Genomic DNA, 17,649 nt, shown 5'->3' on the forward strand with positions numbered 1-17,649 from the left:
TCGCGGTCGCGCGGCGGGTGGCTGAGGGGGAAGGGAGCAGCGCGTGATTCTGAGCACTGCACTAGCTTCATCGACGACACGATTTTTGGCAGACTATCCCGAACGAGATTGACTGAAGATGTACTTTTAACGATTCTTTTGTTTTTTATTTTCTGTTAGTATTTTTCCTAGTAGGGATTTGAACATCCTGGACTATTAAGCTAAAGTGGTTTTCAATACTTCTTTAAAAAGTCTTTTTAGCGTTTCTTCATTTTTCTTAATTTCCTTGATTGTTCGTTAATTAGACGATATGAATATTAGTTAGAGGCAATAAAGTACTTTTAATTTTTTTTGCTCCGAGATTTTATTAAGGTTACCGTGGATTAGGAAGTAATTAGTAAATTCAAATAAAATATATTGAATATGACAACAAATCCTGATCCCGAATTTATATTAAGAAATTTTCAAGTGAAACCAAGTCCAGTGAAATCAATATGTTTAACAGATAACAATGAGCTGCTAGTGGCTGATAGTGATGGTGTAGTAAAGGTAAAACCCGCCGGTAGTGGGATGTGGAGCGCCCCCTAGTGCCATTGTTTATAGATGTTTGACTGTCTTGTTTTCTAGTTGTGGGATTTAAAAACACGAAGAATTAAAACAAGTTTCCGAGCTGCCACGTCGAACCAACCAATCACAGCGCTCCGTCTGTGCAACAATACACTCATTACTCAAACTAAAGATGGCGTCACGGTCTGGAATCAGTCGCCGCAGACAGGAGCGGGCTCGGAGCATGAATTTCAACAGATAGGTTTGTTATTAAGGGTTCATTCATTTGATACGTATCCATAAAATACGTATGCATAAAATTTGAATTTTCCAACCCCCCTCCCCCTCTGTACGCAAAATCGGCCATTTTTCTCATATACATTAAGCATTAAAGTACGCAATTGCATTGAGCCCCTCCCCCTCCCCCTCCCCTAATGCGTACGTAATAAATGAATGATCCCTAATGGTTAAATCGGCTTTTCAAATTAATCTCATCAAATTATTTCATATTTATCGATTTCAGATTTGATTGATTCAATCGGAGTCACGTTCTGCCCGTGTGAAATAAATCACCACGACGACGCAACAATACTCTGTATCCCGGGACAACGACAATCAACAATGTACATCAGAAATATTATCACTAGGCAACAGATCATTTTAGAAGCGGATGGACAGTTTGGGATGTGTATGAGTGCTCAGTTCATCTCCTCACTCGCCGCAGCCAGTGATAGATCCTCACTCGCCGCAGCTGGTGATAGATCCTCACTCGCCACAGTCAGTGAGAAGAGAATGATTCTGATTGGTTATGAAAGCGGACATTTATTATTGTGGGATTATAGTAGCAATGAGATAATTAGTTCTACTAAACTACACCAGGAGTCTCTACTGTGTTTTGATTTTCATAACGGATTAATGAAAGGATTATCCGGTTCCACTGATAATCGGTTAATCTCATGGACGATTGACGCAATGACTCGGACGCTCGTGGTTCGATCAGAGATTAAAATCACTAATCCGGGAGTAAATACTGTTAAAATACGTCGTGATGGTCGGATATTTGTAACGGGAGGTTGGGATAAAAATATCCGGATATTTAATACGCGTAAAATGAAACAGTTGGCAGTTTTATCATTTCATAAACAACCGATAAATTGTGTGTTATTTCATAAAGATAATTCAGTAATAGTCGGAAGTGAAGATGGACAGATTTCAGTCTGGTCTATTTATAAATAAAGCATTTCCGGAGCCATCCATCGTTTAGTGAAAACTCTTTGGAGCCATCCATTATTATTAGAGATGTGTCAACGATCAATAAACTCTAACACTGTTTTTAATACTGCGACAAATGTGTCTTTTATTATTTTATAATGATTTTAATCAATTTCAGATGAACAACCAAACGGACCATCTCATTCTCAAATTACAAACATAGGTTACTCCACATCGACGGGACAGTCCATTCCGCAGGATAAGGGAGGGGAAGCTAGCTATAAAGCTGATATATAAATTAAGAGAAAGAGATTCAATATCAACAACCGATAAAACCTTGAAGGGGGAGGGGGGTTAGGAGGGAGGACAGATAACACAATATACATCTCTTTATGCTCAGTTCATACATCATACATCGTTTTATGCATATCATTGATTTAAGTACATCTCTCTAGTGGGCGTGGCTTACTACGAATGAGTGACAGATATTCATTATTTGGAAGACAAACCATTAACTAATTATTATCCATATAATTCTTACCTTTTCTCAATGTGTACCAAAGAGAAACTAGAATTAATAATCGAACCGCAGCCCACATTGGACCAGGGCTGACCACGAAGCCCATACGGGACCGAACTGCTCTGGGTTAAATATAAAACCAGGTTTAAATCCGTTAGTTTCAATCTTCCAAGCTATAAACACTGTTTCAAACATAAATCAAAAGCCACATGCAACATTTTTCACTAAAATCCAGCCATATTTTTCACATATTTGGGAATAGACTATAGACCTCTCTCATATAATTAAGGAATGATTCTATTGACTAATAGCGCCCCCTAGGGCCCCCGACGCACACTAGTTCAGTTCGGTACACATGAAGCTTTGTGTTTGCTTTTACTTTTGTATTTGGTTTTACTTTTAGATTGTTTACGACCAGAAGAGGTTGTTGTGGTTGTCTGCAAATAGATAAAAACAAAAAACCACGAGAAAATATAAAATCCCTAAAATATACTTCATATTTACAGGTCTATAATATTCACCACCACACGTTTTCAGTGTTGGACCAAGAATAAATTCATCATTTCAGCAAATTGTTTTTTTGTATAAAGCGAACGCGGAGCGAAGAATAAAAAATAGAAATTTAGCACCGACTGTTTTTGAATCCTGTAGGTTGAGGTTAAAATAGTATCACCTGAATAAATACCACCTATTTATTAGTGCCGCACAAAAAAAACCCATTTTCATTCATCGATTTATTTACTATTTACACGGTTTTTTAATCGTTTTAAATATCGTTTTTTTAATTCAATAATTTCCTAAAAATTGATAGAAGCAGCTAATTAAGATTAAAGTTAAGTCATGCGTAAATGAGGGGGCCGGTTTTGGTTAACGGGATAAGCCTCTTTTCTGTGTGGTATTACATTTTTAGTAGCAATAGCTGGACTACGCTGTGAGGGGGGAGGAAGACATACAGTTGTAGCAGCTGCGGCAGTGGCTGTTGTATCCATCGCTTCTTCTCCCACTGATAAAGGAGGTAACATTCCTATTTCTCCATCTTTAGCTACAGCGAACCCAGCTAGATGATGACCACTTTGTGATGGACTGAAAATATATACAATACACAGTGACTCCCTCTATTGATGACGCAGTGAGTTAGACTCCCTCTATTGGTGACGCGATTAGTTAAACTCCCTCTATTGTTGACATGGTGAGTTAAACTCCCTCTAGTGGTGTCACGATGAGTTAAACTCCCTCTATTGGTGACACGGTGAGTTAAACTCCCTCTTTTGGTGACACGATGAGTTAAACTCCATCTATTGGTGACACGGTGAGTTAGACTCCCTCTATTGGTGACACGGTGAGTTTAACTCCCTCTATTGGTGACACGGTGAGTTTAACTCCCTCTATTGGTGACACAGTGAGTTTAACTCCCTCTATTGGTGACACGGTGAGTTAAACTTCCTCTATTGGTGACACGGTGAGTTTAACTCCCTCTATTGGTGACACGGTGAGTTTAACTCCCTCTATTGGTGACACGGTGAGTTTAACTCCCTCTATTGGTGACACGGTGAGTTACGTACCTGAACGGAACTCTTGGAACTGAACCTCCGACTTTACGCGGGGATCGAGGATCTTTCACCGATATCCATGGTTTATTCATTTCTTCCATCACAGAGGGCGCTACATACGTAAAACCCTAAAACACGGATAAATAATTGCTGTAGTTAATCGGAAGATTTCGAAGCGTGCGAGGAAGGGAAATTAGGATATAAAATACTTACTAGAAATACTTGATTAGCACTTTCGCTGAGAACATGATCATCAGGAGAATCGACAGGAGTTTGTTTAGTGAATTTAGTATCGAATTGTGAGACATCTTCATCATTCGCCTGTTTAAATTATAAACACCATTTTACAGTTTACCGAACTATATTCAATCATTAAACCGGGTTTAAAACAACAACACTTACTAAACACGGTTTAAACGGAGGCTCAACTCTTCGATGATAGACATCGTCCCAGTCGACGTTACGGAAAAAAGTGTGTTTCTATAAATAGAACGTTTGAATTGTTTAAAATATCTGGAATATCATGAGAGTAGTCTCTGGCAGGTGAGCAGTATTTCATTATCCAAAGCATGCAAAAAAATACAAATCTTGTGTTAATGAAAATGAAATAAAAATCACTGAAAATCATCATCAACTAATAAAAACATGACTAACTGACTGCCTGTCAGCCATATTGAATTCATTGTCAACTAATTACATGACTGAGTGACTGCCTGCCAGCCATATTGAATTAATCATCAAACTAATTACAACGTTGAATAATTGACTGACTGCCTGTCAGCCATATTGAATTCATTGTCAACTAATTACATGACTGAGTGACTGCCTGCCAGCCATATTGAATTAATCATCAAACTAATTACAACGTTGAATAATTTACTGACTGCCTGTCAGCCATATTGAATTCATTATCAAACTAATTATACAGCATGAAATCAACTGACTGACTGCCTGTCAGCCATATTGAATATGACAACAATAAGACAGTTAAGACTGACCCTGATTTGCATATTACAGCCTCGTTTGCCTTTCGTTCCCTACAATAAACATGCGCATCATTTTTCATAAACCACATTGTGTCCCTTTAACCCCGTCTACTCCGGCACCCCAACTATGAACACAGTGCTGCCACCTATCGGTAGTAAACATACCTGTATATCGGGTCCATTTCCTAATCTTTCATTTATGTTTTTCTTCAGTAACTGGGAATAAACGATATTGAAATATATTTAATGTCAGTGAGATGAAACTTGGTCAGGGGGATTGATTTATCTTATAAATACCTTTCTAATAAGTCCTTTTGCATCTGGCGTTAAATATGCGGGCAAAAATAATTTAGCTTTCAATATCTGAAAATATAAACGTTATAATATATATATATATATATATATATATATATATATATATATAGATTGGTAAGATGCAGAGTGAAGTAAACAGTAAACAATGTTTACCTTGTCTATCGTCTTCTTCCTGTTTTCAGCTGTGAACGGAGGCTGTAAATAATGAGACAATATTCTATAAATGTCCAGTTGAAGAAGGGAACCGTGAGAAAAGGGTTAAAATACTTACAGCACCAGTTAACATATCATACATTAAAGCACCTAAACTCCACCAATCAACTTCTTTACCGTGACCTGTTCTTAGCAGTATCTCGGGAGCCCTGTATCATAGAAACCAGACTGTTTAAACTGTGGGGAGCTGAGGGGGTAAATAGGGAGGAGGGGGGCTAGCTACTTACATATATTCAATAGTACCGCAGAATGTGTGTGTGATTGTACCATCATGAATTGATTCTTTACATAAACCAAAATCTGTTAACTTCACATGACCTAAAATCATAATAAATAAATCAATCAATAAATCAATCAATCAAATCAAGGAATCAATCAAATCAAAACACAGATAAATTGATCTAATTCGTACCTGTTGCATCAAGTAGTATATTCTCCGGCTTTAGATCTCTATATACAATACCCTGACTGTGTAAATGTTCAATTGCTAACGTGATTTCAGACAAATAAAAACTGTAAATAAAAACAAAACTATTACTGACATCGGACAGCGGTTGGGGATGATTGACAGACAGTGGGTGGAGTCACTTAAACTGACATCGGACAGCGGTTGGGGATGATTGACAGACAGTGGGCGGAGTCACTTAAACCCTAACCCGGACAGCGATTGGGAATGATTGACAGACAGTGGGCGGAGTCACTTAAACTGATATCGGACAGCGGTTGGGGATGATTGACAGACAGTGGGCGGAGTCACTTAAACTGATATCGGACAGCGGTTGGGGATGATTGACAGACAGTGGGCGGAGTCACTTACCAAGCCGTATCCTCCATGAATATACCTTCTCTTTCTAACTGCATGAAAAGTTCTCCACCGCTCAAATATTCCAGAATTAAATATAATTTGCCACAAGTTTGAAACGCGTAAATCAAATCTACCAAAAATGGATTCTACAAAACAAACAAAGTTTGAGAATTGAGATACAGAATGATAGTGGAGATGAGGCTGGGGGGATTGAGGGGAGGGGATTGAGGGGGGATTGAGGGGAGGGGATTGAGGGGAGGGGATTGAGGGCTGATTAAGGTAAAACTGACCTTCACAGCTTCCAATATGTTTCTCTCAGCTTTAGTATGTGCTGTATCTTTAGCATTACGAACTATTGTAGCCTAAAAAATACAAATCAAATACCTAAAATACCTCCATCAATCAAATACCTGAAATACCTCCATCAATCAAATACCTTAATCAATCAAATACCTGAAATACCAGAGAAATTTGTTACCTTTTTTAGAACTTTCATCGCGAATATTTTCTGAGTATCGGCTCCTGTGATCTTCCTTACTTGAAAAACCTAAATCATTCATTCAACAAATGAAAGTTCGATTCAAAAAGACAAAATACTTGAGAATTTTTAAAATTTAGAAATATCATTTTTAACGCACCTTTCCATATCCACCTTTACCGAGAACTTTTAACAGTTCAAAGTCTTGAGGTCCAACTTTATTCGGTCCAGGGTTCACAGTGTTTTCAGTTAACTCTAACGTTTCTACATATGGGTCGCTAGAAAAAATAACCAATTAAAATTCAGTTAAATTTCAGTTGAATTTGTCAGATAAACAGCAGGTCATCAAACACTCGGTGAACTTACTCATAATCAATAGTCGGTCCGGACTCTAAAAACCGGCCCTAAAATAAACAAACAATCAAATAATTAAAAATCTAACTTTGGCATCATCGATACAACCAGTGTGAGGACGGGGCGTGAGACAGGATGCGGGGGCGTGAGGACGGAGCGGGGGGAGTACCCCACCATCATCCCGACCCTTTACATATTAATCATTCAATTTAGTTTGTGATATTTTTAACGACGTAATTTAGTTGATCTCATCACTCGACAGAAGAAAAAAACAGTGTGACTCAGTCAGAGTCACTCACTCAATATTTACCAAATCGTCAGGATTTTCAACTATAAATTCTTCATCTGAAATCTCATCAGAATTATCAGGTCCATCGTGTAATTCTAAATCGAATACTTCAGAACCGGCCATTTCTATAAATATCACTCATACAAACAGTACAGCAGTTTATATCGATATGTCACACATTTCACAGAATAGAGGAAATCACCGAAACCGGCGCAAGGTGAAGGGCGATCCCGACTGACGTCATCAGTCACGTGGCCACCGCAAACTAACCAATCAACAGCTAGGGTTAGGGTTAGGATTACTCGGCGGATCGGGAACCTTGAGTCCGGCGACCGAGATTTACCACAATTCTCACAGAGGGCGCTAGGGTTAGGGTTAGGGCTACTCGGCGGATCGGGAACCTTGAGTCCGGCGACCGAGATTTACCACAATTTTCACAGAGGGCGCTAGGGTTAGGGTTAGGGCTACTCGGCGGATCGGGAAGCTAGGGTCCGGCGACCGAGATTTACCACAATTCTCACAGAGGGCGCTAGAGTTAGGGTTAGGGCTACTCGGCGGATCGGGTATTTTGAATCCGGCGACCGAGATTTACCATAGTTCTCACAGAGGGCGCTAGGGTTAGGGTTAGGGCTACTCGGCGGATTGGGCAATAGAAGTCCATCAACCGAGATTTACCGTAAACCGTATAGAGGGCGCTGTATCAAATCCAAGTCAATTAAGTTTATTTATTGACAGGTATTGAATAAAAAACCAGAAATGGGTAAAAAACAGCATCAGAAAGACAAACTGTAAGTTCATCGTTCAATGTAAATACAAGGGGGGTGGTGGGGGGATCCTGCAGAACCTCAGCAGCAGCAGCAGCAGCAGCAGCAGCAGCCCGCCCGGGGAACGGACCTCTCACCCCTCTCAACTCCATTCATCATCATCATCATCGCGAATCTATTTAATTTGAAATGTAAAAATGTGTTTGTAGGTATTTAACGACTACAGAATGGAAAACACTATACGGAGGAAAGAAGGACTCAATCGAGAAATCACAATTCCGCCGTCTGCCGTTCGATTGTTGTAGTTTATCTATGCAACCATTTGAGCATCCGTTATCTACAGAATCAGGAGTTATATTTGATTTAATGTAAGTAAGTCCCCCTCCCCTCGCTCCCTCCCCTCACCCCTCCCTCCCCTCGCTCCCCTCCCTCCCTCTCCGTTTCTTAAAAATCTCGTCACCTGAGAGATGTATATATTTATTTTAGGAATATAGTTCCGTTTTTGAAGAGATATGGTTTGAATCCTGTGAATGGAGAGGTGAGTATCTGCTCAGTTTGTCCTCGGCCCTCGCTTGCTGATACTAAACATTTTAAATTTAATTCATTATTCTAGAAATTATCCGCTAAAGATCTGATCAAATTAAACTTCCACAAAAATGCTTCGGGTAAGAAATAATCCGGGTTTTGATTGAATATTTTCGATTCATGGCAGGTTTTAAACTGAAGATTGATTTATGTTCTCTAGATCAGTATCATTGTCCGGTAACATTCCGTATATTCAATGAAAATACGCACATAGTCGCTATTAAAACTACCGGTAATGTTTTCTCATACGAGGTAAGCTCCGCCCCTTTCTAATGATGATTGACACTTCCCTGGATCGATTGATATATTTTACTCTGGTTACTATTTTAACAGGCTGTCGAGAGGTTGAATTTGAAACCGAAATTTCTGAAAGATTTATTGACGGATGAACCTTTTACGAGGAAAGATATCATCACAATTCAGGTATAAATAACATTTCAATCTCGATGGAAATTCTGAAATGTGAAACAACAGAAAGATGTTTGGTCTGTTACAGGATCCTTCAAATCTGGATAAATTCAACTTGGCTAATTTTTACCATTTGAAGAAGAATTTGAAACTGAATGGTAAGAGAGTGTGTTGTTAATTAACCTACTCTGAAACGTTTATTATTGAATATTTCACTGATTTTTAGAGGATGAAATTAAAGAATCGAAGAAAAAGTTGAAGAATATAAATTTAGAAACAAAAGATATTTTAGCTCAACTCGAAAAAGACTATAAACCACCGACAGTAAGTATTACGGGGATCATCTCATAAATATCAGTGTCGAGAATGTGTGGAATTTTGACACAGTCCCTGATTGTCTTATAGGAAGTAAAAGAGAAAAAGAGGAAAAAGGCTGACGCAATCAGTTCAGTAAGTTCAATATTTATATCGTATTACACACTGTATTACAGTGTATTACAGTGTGTGTGTTTATATTGTATTACACGTATTACAGTGTGTGTGTTTATATTGTATTACAGTGTATTACAGTGTGTGTGTGTTTATATTGTATTACACGTTGTATTACAGTGTGTGTGTTTATATTGTAGGCTCATTACTCATCAGGAAGAGTTGCTGCATCATTTACCTCTACAGCGATAACACCAGAAACACAACATCAAGCAGGTACACTGTGGAACGGGTGTGGAAGTGGAACGGGTGTGGAAGTGGAGTGGAAGTGGAACGGGTGTGGAAGTGGAATGACACTGTGGAAAGAAGGAAAAGTTTTATAATTGATTATATATTTACAGCTATTGTTGATGAAGATATTTTACGTTACGAACGAGTGAAGAAAAAATCCTACATTAAACTATTTACAAATCTCGGTACATTAAACTTAGAATTACATAGCGACCAGGTTAGTAACCGTGACAACTGTCAGATACCGGGGGTAACTACGACTGCGATATTGTTGTATCGTTGTATATTTCTAGGTTCCAAAAACGTGTGAGAATTTTCTGAAGTTGTGTCAGAAAGGTTTCTATAACGATACAATATTTCACAGGTCTATCAGGAATTTTATGGTAAGTGATTTATTGTTTAGGAGAGTAGGTTGGTTATTGTTTAGGAGAGTAGGTTGGTCAGTAGCGTCTCCTCGGGTTAATATTTAATTGTTTTATACTAGATACAAGGAGGTGATCCAACAGCTACTGGTCTCGGAGGTGAATCTATTTGGGGAGATTCATTTAAAGATGAGTTTAAATCTAATCTAACTCACACAGGTCGAGGTGTGTTAAGTATGGCTAATTCTGGACCTAATACTAATAAATCTCAATTGTAAGTATTAGTTGGGAGAGGGAAGGGGAGAGAGGGGGGAGAAGGGTTACAGAATGAATAAAAACTTATTTGATTTTATTTCAGTTTCATCACATTTCGTTCTTGTCGACATTTAGACAATAAACACACAGTATTTGGCAGGTTAGTTTCTGAGTCTCGTGCTGCTGTTATAAATGTAAATATCTCTAGTTTAAAATGATGATCAATATTTATACAGAGTTGTCGGTGGACTTGATACTTTAGACAAAATGGAAAAAATAAAAGCTGATAAGAAAGATAAACCGGTGGTAAGTAGAAAGTTGTTGGTTTGATTTAATATTTAGTATTCAATGATTGTCACGTTGTTTATTTTATTTGACAGGAAGAAATTCAATTATTATCAACACAAGTATTTGTGGATCCGTATACGGAGGCCGATGAACAGGTAAATATGAGACCTGCTGCGAGTCCCTGGGACCCGCACCCCGCTGCGAGTCCTTGGGACCCGCACCCCGCTGAAAGCCCGTGGGACCCGCGCCCCGCTGCGAGTCCGCATCCTGCTGAGAGTCCCTGGGACCCGCGCCCTGCTGTGAGTTACTAATATGTGTATGTTTATATTTTGTATGTAGCTGGTTTTAGAAAGAGAAACTGCTCTCGCTGAAGAAAAACGATTAAAACTTGAACAACAACAAAAACATCAAATTACGACTAAATCAGACACGAAAAAACAGAAAATATTCAAACAGGGAATTGGAAAATACATCAACCCAGCCTCACTGTGAGTTTCAATTACTGCGCTAGTCATTTTGAGTCCTAATTTATAATCAGGGTTCGGTCTAAGGATTGAAAGCCACTTGTCCGGAGGGCAAGCTCATCTGAAATTTCGCTTGCCCCCTCGTCCAAAAGCTACTTGCCCTACACAGTCAGTCCGATTGGGGGCGCTATCATCCGTTGTATCGAGTGGGAAAAAAGCTTTGTGACATAAAATTGCACTAGCCTGGGGGACAAGTGATAATGATAACTTACTTGCCCCTGATGAGAATATACAGTTTTTAGATCGGACTCTGATAATAGCAATTCAATTAGTGATTATCATTTAGATTTGGATCGTGTGGTTTACATGTCATCACCCCGAGTTTATAGTCTGTTCTATTGTGTTCAGGAAACGAGTTGTCATCGATGAAGAGCAAGAAACAGAGAAAAAATACAAGAAAATCAAACCTGGAAAATTTGGCGATTTCAGCAATTGGTGAAATACTACTGGCGCTACCTGACGGAATAAACTATAACTAAACCTTTGATTGTATGATTATGTAAATTTATTCATTTGTAAACAAAAATTCAATAAATATAAATAATATTAAACAATTTGCGAATAATTTCATTATGTGATGGACGGAACAAACATACTGGATTGACAGCAGGTTATAGTCAGCGACTAATAGACAGCAGGTTATAACTAATAGACAGCAGGTTATAGTCAGTGACTAATAGACAGCAGGTTATAACTAATAGACAGCAGGTTATAGTCAGTGACTAATAGACAGCAGGTTATAGACAGTTGAAATTAATCAATAGTTTTCATGCTCTGTGAATCCGTATTATCAACAACTTGTGAAGAAATAATCTGTTTTATTTCCTACAAAAACAAAAATCATGAAACAGTGAAATAAGGGGGTTTAACATTGAACTGAGCGGTCGGAGAGTAGGGGGTTAATTAAATATATAACTTACCGGAGCTTTAAATCTATGAAATCTAGATAAGATATCCTGAATAACTGGATGTTCAATGAGTGTTGAATAGAGAACTGGTTTACAACTTTCAGAATCTAATTCCTGATACACACCAGCTATACGCTCCTACAACATAACAATAATACACCTATAGGGGGCGCTATCACAGAATAGTGGATCCTACAGGGGGCGCTATTACAGAATAGCGGATCCTACAGGGGGCGCTATTACAGAATAGCGGATCCTACAGGGGGCGCTATAACAGAATAGTGGATCCTACAGGGGGCGCTATTACAGAATAGCGGATCCTACAGGGGGCGCTATAACAGAATAGTGGATCCTACAGGGGGCGCTATCACAGAATAGTGGATCCTACAGGGGGCGCTATTACAGAATAGTGGATCCTACAGGGGGCGCTATTACAGAATAGTGGATCCTACAGGGGGCGCTATCACAGAATAGTGGATCCTACAGGGGACGCTATCACAGAATAGTGGATCCTACAGGGGGCGCTATAACAGAATAGTGGATCCTACAGGGGGCGCTATCACAGAATAGTGGATCCTACAGGGGGCGCTATTACAGAATAGTGGATCCTACAGGGGGCGCTATTACAGAATAGTGGATCCTACAGGGGGCGCTATTACAGAATAGTGGATCCTACAGGGGGCGCTATTACAGAATAGTGGATCCTACAGGGGGCGCTAGTATGACTTACTTTAGACATCGTATCTTCTGGATCTGAAGTAACGGCGAAGCGATGACTGTCGCCACGGTGACGCTCTCCGTGATGAAACACCTACAACAATAAACAATCACTGTATCCATAGTAACCGTTGGGATCGCTTTAGCAACAGTCATAGTAATTACCCGCAATAAAGATTCCATCGGAACTTTAGCATCAGATGCTGGAATTTCTTCATCTATTAGTGAAGCAGGTGCCATGGAAACAGCAGCAGCAGCAGGATTCATCTCATCTTCATCAGTGATATCACCAGCTCTATCATAGAGAGAGGTATAGAGGTGAAACTAGGAGGTATAAATAGAGGTGAAACAAGGAGGTATAAATAGAGGTGAAACTAGGAGGTATAAATAGAGGTGAAACTAGGAGGTATAAATAGAGGTGAAACTAGGAGGTATAAATAGAGGTGAAACTCACGTGGTTTGTTGTTTTTTAGCCAATCTAGGAATATGAGATCCAACTGCTACGGTCAACGCTCTTAAAAATCCTTCGTGTGAATCGGGAGCAACAGCAAAATACATCAACTATAATCATAATAGAATCATTGACAGATACGAGGGAGGAGTCAGTGTCAGGTAGGAGGAGCTAACACTTACCATATCGACGTAATCAAGTTTAGAAGGTTCGCTCGAATGGTCGGCAAAAAAATCAAAAAGTGCTCGTTTTAAATGAGCTAAACGATCGTATTCACCCGGTTGGACTTCGATATCCTGAGAAAACCAGAATTCAACCTGTAAAATAAAAACATCTCTACTGAAACTACTGAAGCTACTGAAACTACTGAAACTACAGAAACTACTGAAACTACAGAAACTACATAAACTACATAAACTACATAAACTACAGAAACTACAGAAACTACAGAAACTACAGAAACTACAGAAACTACAGAAACTACATAAACTACATAAACTACATAAACTACAGAAACTACTGAAACTACAGAAACTACAGAAACTACTGAAACTACATAAACTACATAAACTACATAAACTACATAAACTACATGAACTACATGAACTACAGAAACTACTGAAACTACTGAAACTACATAAACTACTGAAACTACAGAAACTACATAAACTAATGAAACTACAGAAACAACAGAAACTACAGAAACTACTGAAACTACATAAACTACATAAACTACAGAAACTACAGAAACTACTGAAACTACAGAAACTACAGAAACTACTGAAACTACAGAATGACTTAGCGTATTATAGAGTTATAGAATACAAACCGTTTCAAATTGTTCCCTCGTCACAAATCCAGTATTTTTCTGATCCATTTGTTTATAACAGTTTAGAGATTGTAGTAATTGAGTTTGTGTTGGACGACTCAATGGTTGACTTATTGTCAGTAAAAACGCTCTCCAATCGATATATTCACTATCCGGTGATATCATAGCAGCTATATCCTGTAACTATAGCAACGTATATATCAATATCTCAAACATATATATTGTCATCTCAAACAACGGATGAAATATCTCAAACAGCAGACGAGACAGGGGTGGGATATCTCAAACCGCAGACGAGACAGGGGTGAGATATCTCAAACAGCAGACGAGACAGGGGTGAGATATCTCAAACAGCAGACGAGACAGGGGTGAGATATTTCGATGCAGGGAGGGATATCTCGATGCAGGATGGGATATCTCGATGCAGGGTGAGATATCTCGATGCAGGGTGAGATATCTCGATGCAGTGATGAGATATCTCGATGCAGGGTGGGATATCTCGATGCAGGGTGAGATATCTCGATGCAGTGATGAGATATCTCGATGCAGGGTGGGATATCTCGATGCAGGGTGAGATATCTCGATGCAGTGATGAGATATCTCGATGCAGTGATGAGATATGTCGATGCAGGGTGGGATATCTCGATGCAGGGTGAGATATCTCGATGCAGTGATGAGATATCTCGATGCAGGGTGGGATATCTCGATGCAGGGTGGGATATCTCGATGCAGTGATGAGATATCTCGATGCAGTGATGAGATATCTCGATGCAGGGTGGGATATCTCGATGCATGGCGGGATATCTCGATGCAGGGTGAGATATCTCGATGCAGTGATGAGATATCTCAATGCAGGGTGGGATATCTCGATGCAGGGTGAGATATCTCGATGCAGCGATGAGATATCTCGATGCAGGGTGGGATATCTCGATGCAGGGTGAGATATCTTGATGCAGTGATGAGATATCTCGATGCAGGGTGGGATATCTCGATGCAGGAATACATAGTATATATTTACTTGATTTGGTGTAATATTCAACCAAACATCAGGTAGTGTTTCCATTCCATGTGTTAATGTTGTCATATCTTGAATCATATCAATGAAAGCCTTCGTAGATAGAACGCCCTCTGGTGCCACTAATGAGAACTGAAAAACAATCAGTTAAAGATAATTAGAGTCGTAGATTAACAATCAAATCAATCAACCCACTCACAGCGCCCAACCCGGATCCCACCTGCAGCGCCCACCCCGAAGCCCACTCTTACCTGTTTATACAGTAACACTAATTGGTCAACTGTAAATATTTCCATCATTGGTTGCTCAATAGGTGTCGCCGGTGGCTCTGGACTCGGGGTTTCAATCACTTTCAAATCCTATAAATATAATCAGCATCGAATGTAGTACATATCTCAGTAAATAGATGGCGCAGCAGTAAAACAACTTACAGTATTAAACATGAAATCCTGTTGATCGAGTCGAAGTTCGAAATCAATTCGTTCTCCAGATTCAATATGGTGTCTCATTACTTCAGATAGATAATCAATACTGAAAAATCAATCAATCAATTAACGGTCAATCAGCCAATCAATCAATCAATCGGTGAATGGTCAATCAATTAACAGTCAATGAATCGATGAACAGTCAATGAATCAAGTGAAAGAAGTAATTAATTACCTTTCCATTTCTTTAAGGAATCGAGCTCCTAACCAATCATTCATAGATTTAAATGTTAGATCAGCTTTTGATTTTAAATCCTGTAGTACAGAGAATCCTCGACATTTAATCAATTCTAATCTCACTTTACACGAGTCACCTACAAACATAAATACATCTATTACAGCATTCCTCCTCCTTCTTCTTATCATCGTTTCTTTCCTCATTCACCCATCTATACTTACATTCTTCATTCAAACAGAAATAGTATTCTTGTGTTTTCCTTTCTTTTAATTCCTTCTTTGCCTTCTCTTCTTCACTTTCCTCCTCTACAAACATAGATATCCAGCATTGTATTGGAGAAGTGTTGGAGTGGTATTGGAGCGGTATTGGAGTAGTATTGGAGTATAGTATTGGAGACTTACCGACTGGAGTAGTTGAACTAACTGGTTCTGCTGCTGCTGCTGCTGCTGCTGCTGCTGCTGCCTCTTTCTTCCCTTTTTTCGGAGATGGACTCCTACTTTTCTTTCCTCCTTTGCCTCCTTTACCTCCATCTTTTCCTCCTTTTTTTGCAGCTGATGCTTTTTCAGCATCTTTTTGTTTTTCTAATTCGCGTAGTTTTTCAGCCTCTTCCTCAGCTTCACGAGCCGCTTGTTCAATTGACATCTATATGAACAACACTGTATATATTAACATACACAACAAACAGCTCCTCCCCCTCTCATCCCCTCCCTGCTATAACTCCTCCCCCTCCCATCCCCCTCCCCCTCTCAGCCATAACTCCTCCCTTCCTCCTCCACTAACCATTGAATGTATTGCTTGAATCGCTGTCCAATAAGCATCAAACATTAGTTTCTCATCAGCGTCACCAGGGGGCGGTGGTGTCTCTAATTCATCTCCTTGTTTCTTCTTTTTCTCTTTATCTTTAGAAGCTTTACCCTGAGCGGCGGGAGCGTTGGGGTCAGGTGATACAGGTCGCCGTGGTACCAGTGGAATTCTGTAACAATCACACACATACATTATTACACCCTCTAGTGGCATGCGGCCGTACTAACAGCAAGAGTTTACACCCCCTAGTGGCATGCAGCGGTACTAACAGTATATATACAGTACCTGGGTTTAGATTCCTCAATTGCCGCAGTATCTGTCTGTGGTTCAGGAGTCTCTTTACTCTTACGTTTATTAGCAGCAGGTGGCGCCCCCGCGGAGGGTGTTATTGATTTACCCCGAGATCCCATCTCGTCTACGTCCGCTGCTGTCTCCGTGGTTACGCTTTTAGCAGGTGAATCGGCTCTCTCTATAACGGGTAACTCTATTAGAGGGATTCGGGAATATTCGTCCTTTAATTCATCGGGAATCAGTCCGTCCATTCCTCGGTAATAATCCTTCAATAATCTAGTCGTATCCTGGAAACGGTCTAGTTCAGCCTGAAACCGATAGATGGCGCCGTTGTGAAATTCACCGAGCGTAAAACAAACAACGAATACACGGGAATAAACGAGATATAATACCTGTATTAGAGTGATATAATGGTTGCTAAGGATACCTAATCTATCGTCTAACCAACCGTCGTTGATTGTTGTCGTTCGTTCATCTTCTGCTTGTTGTTTTCTCTCGTCACAAATTGACCACAAACGTTCTCGTAAATCATCGACACATTCGTGTAATTCACACCGAGTTTCATCATCGTTACGAGTATCATCTGCTACACTGTTATATTCCTACAACAATAGACGGAGCCACTAGTCATTTCTCAACTACTCACCATCATCACTAGGGGGCGCCTGTTGTTGTACTTACATCTTGCCACTGTTTAACAAACTCTTGTTTACTGTCGGGACGTCGCAAATATTCCATAAAATCCTTCCTGAAAATATATCGAGGTTGAGAGGAGCGAGTCAGTGAGACAGGGGGCGTTGGGGGTCGGGGGCGGACGT

The 17,649-nt window shown here is 39.7% G+C and overlaps 4 protein-coding genes across 7 annotated transcripts; 2 read left to right on the forward strand and 2 right to left on the reverse strand.

The window, feature by feature from the left end:
* The first annotated feature begins 393 nt into the window (after window positions 1–393).
* Window positions 394–1,865, forward strand: LOC141898536 (guanine nucleotide-binding protein subunit beta-like protein 1). Its single transcript, XM_074784482.1, has 3 exons — window positions 394–528; window positions 607–787; window positions 1,049–1,865. The coding sequence occupies exons 1-3, from the start codon at window positions 403–405 to the stop codon at window positions 1,759–1,761; spliced, it is 1,020 nt and encodes a 339-aa protein (XP_074640583.1). The 5' UTR covers window positions 394–402; the 3' UTR covers window positions 1,762–1,865.
* Window positions 1,863–7,469, reverse strand: LOC141898535 (ribosomal protein S6 kinase beta-1-like). 3 transcript variants are annotated; one of them, XM_074784480.1, is made up of 18 exons: window positions 7,269–7,469; window positions 6,971–7,008; window positions 6,765–6,882; window positions 6,605–6,673; window positions 6,417–6,488; window positions 6,139–6,272; window positions 5,734–5,834; window positions 5,549–5,639; window positions 5,380–5,470; window positions 5,262–5,303; window positions 5,091–5,156; window positions 4,959–5,009; window positions 4,806–4,844; window positions 4,210–4,287; window positions 4,021–4,128; window positions 3,820–3,935; window positions 3,211–3,340; window positions 1,863–2,694 (listed from the first exon to the last, which is right to left on the reverse strand). In XM_074784480.1, the coding sequence occupies exons 1-18, from the start codon at window positions 7,368–7,370 to the stop codon at window positions 2,599–2,601; spliced, it is 1,542 nt and encodes a 513-aa protein (XP_074640581.1). In that variant the 5' UTR covers window positions 7,371–7,469; the 3' UTR covers window positions 1,863–2,598. The 3 variants fall into 3 exon arrangements, with proteins under 3 accessions (XP_074640581.1, XP_074640580.1, XP_074640582.1); XM_074784479.1 differs by having other exon boundaries at window positions 1,863–3,340; XM_074784481.1 differs by lacking the exon at window positions 4,806–4,844 and having other exon boundaries at window positions 1,863–3,340.
* Window positions 7,470–7,937: 468 nt separating this feature from the next.
* Window positions 7,938–11,670, forward strand: LOC141898855 (RING-type E3 ubiquitin-protein ligase PPIL2-like). Of its 2 annotated transcripts, none has more exons than XM_074784986.1 (18): window positions 7,938–8,035; window positions 8,221–8,379; window positions 8,498–8,549; window positions 8,625–8,676; window positions 8,757–8,848; window positions 8,930–9,019; window positions 9,093–9,162; window positions 9,231–9,328; window positions 9,410–9,454; window positions 9,634–9,709; window positions 9,835–9,941; window positions 10,018–10,107; window positions 10,209–10,360; window positions 10,445–10,501; window positions 10,578–10,647; window positions 10,722–10,784; window positions 10,969–11,117; window positions 11,502–11,670. In XM_074784986.1, exons 1-18 carry the CDS (start codon window positions 8,004–8,006, stop codon window positions 11,590–11,592), a joined length of 1,545 nt encoding a protein of 514 aa, XP_074641087.1. In that variant the 5' UTR covers window positions 7,938–8,003; the 3' UTR covers window positions 11,593–11,670. The 2 variants fall into 2 exon arrangements, with proteins under 2 accessions (XP_074641087.1, XP_074641089.1); XM_074784988.1 differs by having other exon boundaries at window positions 10,209–10,311; window positions 10,477–10,501.
* A 37-nt stretch (window positions 11,671–11,707) lies between these two features.
* On the reverse strand, window positions 11,708–17,579 carry LOC141899202 (sperm flagellar protein 2-like; the record flags this gene model as incomplete). The annotated part of the gene is made up of 17 exons (XM_074785365.1): window positions 11,708–11,978; window positions 12,074–12,199; window positions 12,792–12,872; window positions 12,944–13,073; window positions 13,233–13,339; window positions 13,412–13,546; window positions 14,059–14,241; window positions 15,077–15,205; window positions 15,325–15,432; window positions 15,505–15,604; window positions 15,734–15,872; window positions 15,958–16,041; window positions 16,138–16,378; window positions 16,517–16,709; window positions 16,826–17,139; window positions 17,224–17,433; window positions 17,513–17,579. Coding segments are annotated over 17 exons (2,419 nt in total), but the record flags the coding sequence as incomplete, so codon positions are not given.
* Between the last annotated feature and the right edge of the window lie 70 nt (window positions 17,580–17,649).

This window comes from Tubulanus polymorphus, chromosome 2 (assembly GCF_964204645.1).
Source record: "Tubulanus polymorphus chromosome 2, tnTubPoly1.2, whole genome shotgun sequence".
Lineage (NCBI taxonomy): Eukaryota > Metazoa > Nemertea > Palaeonemertea > Tubulaniformes > Tubulanidae > Tubulanus > Tubulanus polymorphus.

Coding starts and splice junctions, on each gene's coding strand:
- LOC141898535 (XM_074784479.1), bottom strand. CDS start 7,370: ATGGCCGGTTCTGAAGTATTCGATTTAGAATTACACGATGGACCTGAT. Junction 4,845..4,958: donor GAAATGGACCCGATATACAG/GTATGTTTACTA, acceptor TGTTTATTGTAG/GGAACGAAAGGCAAACGAGG. Junction 4,288..4,805: donor GCTGTAATATGCAAATCAGG/GTCAGTCTTAAC, acceptor TTCTATTTATAG/AAACACACTTTTTTCCGTAA.
- LOC141898855 (XM_074784986.1), top strand. CDS start 8,004: ATGGGTAAAAAACAGCATCAGAAAGACAAACT. Junction 9,455..9,633: donor AGGCTGACGCAATCAGTTCA/GTAAGTTCAATA, acceptor TTTATATTGTAG/GCTCATTACTCATCAGGAAG. Junction 10,648..10,721: donor ATAAGAAAGATAAACCGGTG/GTAAGTAGAAAG, acceptor TTTATTTGACAG/GAAGAAATTCAATTATTATC.
- LOC141898536 (XM_074784482.1), top strand. CDS start 403: ATGACAACAAATCCTGATCCCGAATTTATATTAAGAAATTTTCAAGTG. Junction 529..606: donor ATAGTGATGGTGTAGTAAAG/GTAAAACCCGCC, acceptor CTTGTTTTCTAG/TTGTGGGATTTAAAAACACG. Junction 788..1,048: donor GCATGAATTTCAACAGATAG/GTTTGTTATTAA, acceptor TATCGATTTCAG/ATTTGATTGATTCAATCGGA.